Genomic DNA, 8,632 nt, shown 5'->3' on the forward strand with positions numbered 1-8,632 from the left:
AGTAAGTCGGTCAGTGAGGCAGATGGGCGGGGTTCCAGGGTAGAGCGCTGATTGGTCGCGCCCCCAGCAGTCCATATTTCCCAGGGTGTGATTGGAGGAAGATGCCGTTAATGGTTGTGGTTCGACTGCTGATAAATGTGCGTTAGAAACACGGAAACAAAGGAAGATTTGACGTTTATCTGGAGCTATCCTAGTTTTGTTGTATCTTATCCCTACTGGGACCCTGGGAACGTTTGTTTGGTCTGTTTTTAACTTTCTTTTTGCATAATTTTAGCTGTGTTTAAAAGAATCAAATTTGACCAGCTTGTGTATCTAGTTGAAATTAATTTATCATTTTTTCCCAACTCTTACATTTGCCTTTTAAAATGAATTGAGTAGTCTGTGTTCCTTACTTTTTGTTTTTTTTTCATTAAGCACCACTTAAAATAACCTTTTATGATCAGAATTAATGCTGAATGCCTAAAGATCCAGAAAAATAAAAAAGTTATTTTCCTCGAAACAACAAACTGGTGTTACGGGGTTAAAAAGTCACACATTACATGATTGTAGGTTGCTTATAAAAGCATTCATGAAAAATGTGAAAAAATATGTCAATACTTAATATTTTTTCCATCACAATTATAATTATAAAGTCTCATGAAAGGATATTGTTTAACTTATACTAGTTTGTGTGGCTAATGTAAAAAAAAATCTCAATTTAATAAACCTTGAGTCTTTTAAATTCAAATAGCAGCTTCATCTCCTTCTTTCCTCCAGACTGAACCAAAAAGTCCCTAAAGATTTGTTAATAAAAAGCAAACTTCTCGTCAGTCTGTTCTGACTCAACCATTCTGGCCCGGAGATAATCAGGAGAACACAATGTTCCCGACAGAACTGCTTGCAGAGCTTTTATAACACACTCGCACAGCAATCAGTTTAGGCCAACAGGAAGCTACCCACGGGGTAGTAAGCTCATTTGGAAGAATATGAGTGAGGCTCAGCTGACCAAAAAAAGGCTGTGGTAAAGAAGTAGGTAGTGTGACACACAGAGGATGTGGGCTGACACCACTCAGTCTGTTTCTGAATCATTGAGCTGGAAAACACTGCTGACTACGCCTCGTTTCTACTCAGAAATAACACAAAAATAAAGTTCATTTAAGTGTTTTTTAATTACAAACATGATATTAAATAATATGAAAAATTAGGTGGGCAGATATATTTGACGTAGAGTCAAAGTACTCATGATTAGCTTTCAAATGTACACTTTTTGTCATGTTTTACCCCTCAAATAAGACAAAAAAATGCATTTTATACTCAATACATTGACACCGTCATCAGTATAATGACAAAGATAATGTCTTGTAGGAGAGGTGGACAAAATGAAACGTCAACAACTGAGTCAATACAAAAGCTTTGGCAAGGATGCATACAAATTATCAATAATAAAAAAAGTAAACTAAGTATCTTTTAGAGAAAATCCATGTACAAAATGAGCAGTAGAGAAGGAAGAGTCCAGTGCATGTTCAGTCTTTTATAGGTAAAACGCAAGTAGCCATGTTTGCTGCTCACTTTGACCCTCTGGAGTCTCAGGAGTGAGAAAGGTCCATGCATAATGTTTTAAGTAAATCGATTTTCTTATCAGGAACCAGCAATAATTTTACAAAGTATTTTAAAATATATTCAATTGAAATAAAGCCATTTTCCTGATTCTGTAGTCAAAAACTATCTGAAAGAAACATTTTTCTCCTATTCTGACAAGATTCACCCTGTGACATCACTGCCCATATATGGTAAGGGTTGAGTGTTTTAGAGTATGTGCCTCATCCTGTGATATCAATGGCCATATTTGGTATGGGTCAGCCTGTTGAAGTAGATGATTTACACATATATCAGCATCCTGTTTCTCTGGATTGGCCATTTTGGTGAGATGTGGAACTAAATATCTGTGGGGAGAAATAATGCTAACTTGTAACAAATTTGAGCACAAAAAAAACTTAACTCTATGTAGATTACTTTTGCGATTTGGCCTCAAACCACTTCCTATCCCAGTAATGCCAGTTGATGTATATTTCACACATACTGAGGATCGTAGTAGAAGCACTTTTCTGCCACCTAGTGGTCAGAGCTATGCCTAATTAGGCCAGTACCTTCAGGACTAGGACATGAAAATGGGTCAAGTGACTTTTTTGAAATCTTAGACATGAAAGTATATCAAACTAATTTGTCAACTTGCCTGTTTTTGACCTCAAAAAAGCAGAATGGCTCATGATTCAATTTAATACTTTAAAATCAAAATATTACTTGGTTTTCATTACTTGTTTCCAATGATGGCATCCACATAGCAAAGTATGCACAGACTGAGAAAGATGGCTTTTGTTCAGTGTCTACTTGGAGCTGGCAGGTACTAGCATGCTTAGTGTGCCAATGGCAGCTTTAGAGGGAGTTTTGTCTGCAGCCATTTTGCTCAGATTGCGAACATCTGCCTGCCAAGAGGGCATCTTCTTTGTGGTCATGTGACGGCGAGCATGTTTGGTCAGGTGGTCGCTGCGCATGAATCGCCGATCACACACCGGACAGACAAATTTCTTCTCGCCGGTGTGCGTGCGCCGATGTCGGGACAGCTCATCGGAGCGGGCGAACCTCTTATCACAGCCGTCCCAGCTGCAGCTGAATGGTTTCTCACCTTCGGGAAACAGAAGGACAGACGGGAAAAACAAATGAGTCACAATGTTGTCATCAAAACTCAACACGTTGATTCTAATATAGAGCAATGATCTCAACCGTGGTTCTCTATGAAATACCCAGACACGCAAGCTATTTTTCCATGAACAATAAAGTTGTGTAAATTGGAATTATAAAAATAAACTTGCTTAATGGAAACAAGGCAATTAAAAAAATAATAATGTTTTTAAATAAAAAAAGTCAGTTTTAGCATTAGAGTTAGGTGGTGTTTTGGCTGTATCAAAAACAAAAGGAAACACTTTTTCCATATGGCAGATGTTACTACTGGCAGAAAAGATGAAAAAGACAACAGGAAGTGGTAGGAGGATGATAGCCTGGTATATTTTTAAACAACTTATAGGGGGAGCAAACTTATTCACGTATTACATCAATTGCGTTTCTTATTTAATGGAAAAAAACCCATAATTGAGAAATTGTGGATTTTTTTGTCTTTACTGGAATATCAACAAAGTTTTGCGCACATTTGTAATAGAAACACAGCTTTTGCCAGCCACCAATCAAGAAAGGGGCTCACCTGTGTGTGTCCGTAAATGAGCCTTGAGGTGTGAGCTCTTGAAGTACGTTTTTCTGCAACCTGTAAAGCTGCAGATATAGTTTCTCCTGCGAGAAAAGTCTATTTTTGTGGGTGCTGTGTTGCTGCAGGGCCCAGCCGGCATGTACACGGGGGCTGGGGCTAGAGGTAGCAGTTTGGTGTTGCCCAGGGTCATGACAGTCTGTTGGCCCTGAGGGGCCTGGGGGACAGAGGAATGAGGGAGGACCAACATTACTGTGGCCTGTGGCACTGCTGAGCCCACAATAAGGGGCTGCTGGAGGGAGGGGCTGTTGGCCGACGAGGGGAGGGGGAGGATGGGTGTTGTGGCAGTCCGAATTCCAGTACCGGAGGTCTGACCTGGACTGGGGATGAACGCTGAGATTATTCCCGATTGGCTGCAGATGGGGAACATCTGGCAGATGATTTGTGGACTGGTCACTGAAGTAGGAGAGAAGGTGGGTGGGTTTTGTGGTTGGGTGTTGACTGTGGAGGTGGAGACAATGTCCAAGGAAGGTTTAGAGGGACTGAGGGGGTGCTGTGTTGCTGCTGCAGGAGGAGACTGAGGTGTGTTTGTGATGCATTCCTGTTGCTGCTGCATGCACACTATTGTTCCTGTTGCAGTCACTGTGCTCGCAGTTTTCTGTGAAATGGAGGTGACTGGAATGTGGCGCTGCTGGCACAGGTCTCTGTCCGCAGTGTGTCTGATGACGCTGGTCGCCATGGCTCTGCAGGGGTGCGGCGGAGCAGGCAGGGACAGGGTCCTTTCAGGAGTGTGGGCCAGGTTGGGTTGATGGAGCTCAGGTCCAGAGAATGCCGTGGACACGGTGGGTGTCGGGGAAGACTGGACCGTGCTGCTTGAAGAGGTCTCAACAAAGCTGGGGCTGTGGGGGGGTGTCATACACTGGAAAGAAATAAGGAAGGATTAATGCTATAAAAACACTTTACAGAAACATAATCCAATTGGTTTTGCTGGACTATCAGACAAAGATAACCAAACTAAAGATGTTAAGAGTTTGAAGACCCTATTTAAGCTGTTGCTACACCAATTAAAGGAGACTATTTTGATTTTTATTCTTTTTAACCACTCAGATGTGGACTTGCTGGGTCATTTTGTTGGTGCTTAACCCAAGTTTGGATGAGAATTTATAGTTTCACAGTCATGAAGCATCAAAACAGCCCAAGACATCATACTACCAATACCATGTGGTATATCCAGAGTATGCATGAGGATTTTCTAAACAACAGATCTAGTTTTCACTTTCCACCTGGCATTGCACAGAATATTTTCCCAAAAAAGAAATTTTCTCCAAAAACATAAGAGAGCCTTTGTGTTCTTAGAACTCTCCTATGGGTTTAATTTTGTTATTAAATCATGAGTACTACCCTGGATGAGTCGTAATTTTGGTAGGCCGACTATTCCTGGGAGGGTTCACCACTGCACGGTATTTTTTTCCATCACCATCATTAACTGGAGTCCCAAAATGTGGAAAGAACTGAGATTTTGTAGCCAATTTACTGTTGTCAGGCAGGTCCAATGTAAGTGTTTCTAGAGTTTTTACTCCATGAAAATTTTCCCTGGAAGGCTTGAAAATAGGACTGTGCATTTATTGTATTGTTTATCATTTGTATCATGATCAGAATTTTGACCTATGGTTTTTGCAATAAATTCCAATTAATGATGTTTAAAAAAAAACTAAACTATTTTGTCAGTTTCTCTACTGTGTTTTAAATGAAAGTATCAAATAATACCAATACATTTGAAAAGGACAAATCATACTTTTTTGTCCTAAAGAACAGTATTACAAATGGGAATGTTTTTCAACAGCAGTATTTGTGTTTGTGGGTCTTTGTTTGCCATACAATTACCTCAAAAAGAAGTTATAAATCGTTTTTATTGTCAATTTTATCAATATCAGAATAGTACCACAAAATATTGCAATAAAACTTTAAGTCCATGTTGCCCACCCCAAGTTTTTTTCTTGCGCTTCATAAATAAAATATGTTTTTGTAAACTGTTTCTTGTACTTTTTCAAGTTGCTTAGGCATGAGAAAAAACAAAAATCAAGGAACTTTGTACATTTTTGCAACACTGTAAGTATCACATAAAATATCCAGGTGCATAACTGATGCAGCTGAAGTACAAACTGTGATTTTATGGGTTTGTTTGTTTGACAAGCTCTTACCAGAGAGGAGAGGGACACAAAGTCCCTTGGGGACTCCTGGAGCTCCAGCGGCAGGAGGGAGTCGCAGGAATCAGAAGCCGGAGTGAGGGGCCGGGGCTTGCAGGTGTTGAGCTTGTTGCCGCCGCCGCCGCCACCACCGAGGAACACAGGTTGACCCCAGGAGCTCATACACACCAGAGCTTCAGCCGCCTCCAGATCGGTGTACTCCAAAGCAGAAGAACAGCTGCTGGTTCCACTGGAGACAGATTGCTCACTGTCGTGCCTTCTTCTCTTCAGGCACGGCCCACACTGATCCATATGTACAGCCTAGGAAGAACAACGAAACAAAGCTGTGTTTTTAACCCACTAATATGCCGTGGTGGTTGAGTTTAATCAGTTATGACTGACTAAAGGAAGCTGAGTCTTGTACTGTAAAATACAGCAGCTGTATCTGCTCAGTGTGGCTGAATTTCCCGGGCCAAACTGGATGATGCTACCACTGTGGGAGAGAGGGGTTGTTGGTGACTACACCCTAACCCTGCATGCACTCCCTCTGGATTGAAGCCAGGACGCCTCCCCTTCCCAAATATAGACCCAACAGTGACGTGCTGCCAGATCAGCCATGTGAAATCCCCATAAAGCGGTTCGCATCAGGAAGTAGTCTTGGCAATGAAACAACTTTGTCTTATCATTTATCATAAAACACTAATTATTTTACTGAGTCACCAACCACTTTGATCAAACTGCCTTCTGGTTGTTTTTTTATTTTAATTTTAAAATTTATACAATAATAAATTTTATATTAAATACTGAAAAAAGTTCCTTAAATAAATACATATTTCAGCTATCATCAGTATAAAATATATAATTAAAAACTTTGACAATGTGTGTAAATTAGCTCCTGACAATGGTTTAATAGCAGGGAGTAAGCAAGAGAACATTATGTGACTGTTTGGAAACCAAAATAAACAAAGATTTTTAAAATTATCTCACCTCCTGTAAGTCCATGTCATTAATATTTCCTTACGCCTCTGAAGCAAACAGAGAAAAAATGTCCCGTTAATTTTGTTGAAGCCAGTGTGGAACAAAGAGAGCTTCAGCCTGGTCCAGGATGGACTTCAGATCGTCTCTCTTTTTTCCTCTCAGCTGAGCTGCGTGTGTAAAACATGGGTAGGGACAGAAAAACAAAACTCACAACACGTTCTCACGGGTGGCAACACTCAGCCAATCGCCGTATAGCGAGTGCGGCGCGCTGACCAATGGGAGAGCAGAGAGCGCGTGAACAGTGCGTGCTCGCTGGACGGTTGGAGGAAATAGGGTGCGTGGCCGTTGGTGGGCGTGGCCACAGAGTCAGCAGTGTCAGGGTGAACCCAGTGAACTGGCAGTCGCTGAAGTGGGCGAAAGGTCGGGCCGGTCTATGCTGCGTTTGAGGACAGTTGGAATAAATCTGGAAATGAATTAGTTTAATTCTCAGGCCAAGTTTATTAATTTAGTTGAACAATTTTCAGAGCTGTGAACAAGCATTTGCACCCTTGATTATTTATCACTCTGTAAAGGTGAAAAACAACTTTTGCTATCAGTGAAACATTACCTCACTAACTTAAGGTATAGGTTTTGAATTAAAGATTTTATTTCAAAAGGTAGATAAGGACAAGGAATAAGGAAAATAAATGATCCAAACCAACCTAACCTGTATTTGGCCGCTAGCTGCCAATATGTCCTTAGCAATTTTGTCACAATTGACAACAGATAAATAAAAAACTAAATAACAAAATAAATGATTACATAAATAAATAAGAAAATAAAAAAATAAAAATACATGCAATTTGTTTAAAGAAATATTTCAAACACATATAACTTGAACATGACTTTTTCTTGTTACCAAAAGATCTATTGAAAGTGTTATGAAAGAGATTCTTGAGCGTTCAAATTGCCCTTGAACGCAGCACTGACAGCAAGCAAAGCGCGGGTTTCTGTCACGTTTTGATGTTTGTGCAGGTCGGTAACAGCGAAAAGCTGAAAATCAGCTGGTTTGCAGTTAATTGCACCACCACATAGGAGATATTGTTGAAGCAGGTACGTTACAAACTGTACAAGTCTTAATATTTGACATTGTTTTTAATTTCTGTTAGAATAAAAATGGGATAAAGGGTTTGACAAGACAGGGCACACGCACATCTTTTATGTTTTGTGCATAATATTGCAGAAAACATAAAAACATAATTAACGTTTCTTTCTCGTTCTTGTCATCATTTTAATAATTTCTTGTCATAATTTTTCTTTCTTTTAATCATTTCTTTAGTGTAATGCCTTTGTCTTGTTATGTGTAACTATAGCAGTATTCAATGTCACACTTTATTATGGGTATATATACAAATATGGCATTGCATACTTTTATTCATATATATATTTTTCTCTATTGATTATTTCAATCTACCCTTTCTGTCTCATGATTTTGCATGATCACATTTCATATTTCATTATTTTATCTGTAATTTACATGCTTTTAAGTATGTGAAATAATACCAAAATATTAAAGCTTTTATGTAGATGTTACCATGGATTTCAAGGTTTTTATGGATTAATGCCAGATCATTTTTATTGTAGGCCCTATTCTGGGTTATAAAGATTTTGTCCTTGGAGAGTTTATGGTTATTTGAAACATAAATCACATGGCTGACCTACGTAAGCACCAATAACTACATGTGGATAAACATAGCGTGTCACATGTTATGCCAGACTTCACCAGTAGCCCAGGACCTCAATTTCCCTAATTTGTGGGGCCCCAAAGACATTTTTAATGGACATGGTTGGCATTGTATGCTATATAAACTCCATCCATACATCCATTTTCTAACACCCTTGCACCTAGTGCGGTCAGGAGGGGTGCTGGCGCCCATCTCCAGCTAACGTTCCAGGTGAGAGGCAGGGTACACCCTGGACAGGTCACCAGTTTGTCACAGGCTATATAAACTCATTGGCCCATATCAAATGAATTAGAGACATATATGCAAAATATATTAATACTGAAGTTGGTATCGGGTAATATTAGTAATATTTTGAAACATGTAGGTATCAGTCCAACAAAGAAATAGCAGATAAATATTTAAAATATAATATAGACGATATTTTTAAATATCATTTATCGGCCATAACAGCATTGGATATCAATATCAACCTCAATTTTTCCAAATACAAACAATACTAAAGTATTTGA

The 8,632-nt window shown here is 39.4% G+C and overlaps 1 protein-coding gene across 1 annotated transcript; it reads right to left on the reverse strand.

The window, feature by feature from the left end:
• Positions 1-1,124: 1,124 nt before the first annotated feature.
• On the reverse strand, positions 1,125-6,694 carry LOC122845601 (Krueppel-like factor 11). The gene is made up of 4 exons (XM_044141873.1): positions 6,409-6,694; positions 5,437-5,742; positions 3,236-4,154; positions 1,125-2,662 (listed from the first exon to the last, which is right to left on the reverse strand). The coding sequence occupies exons 1-4, from the start codon at positions 6,421-6,423 to the stop codon at positions 2,364-2,366; spliced, it is 1,539 nt and encodes a 512-aa protein (XP_043997808.1). The 5' UTR covers positions 6,424-6,694; the 3' UTR covers positions 1,125-2,363.
• Between the last annotated feature and the right edge of the window lie 1,938 nt (positions 6,695-8,632).

Source organism: Gambusia affinis, linkage group LG16, assembly GCF_019740435.1.
Source record: "Gambusia affinis linkage group LG16, SWU_Gaff_1.0, whole genome shotgun sequence".
Taxonomy (NCBI): Eukaryota; Metazoa; Chordata; class Actinopteri; order Cyprinodontiformes; family Poeciliidae; genus Gambusia; species Gambusia affinis.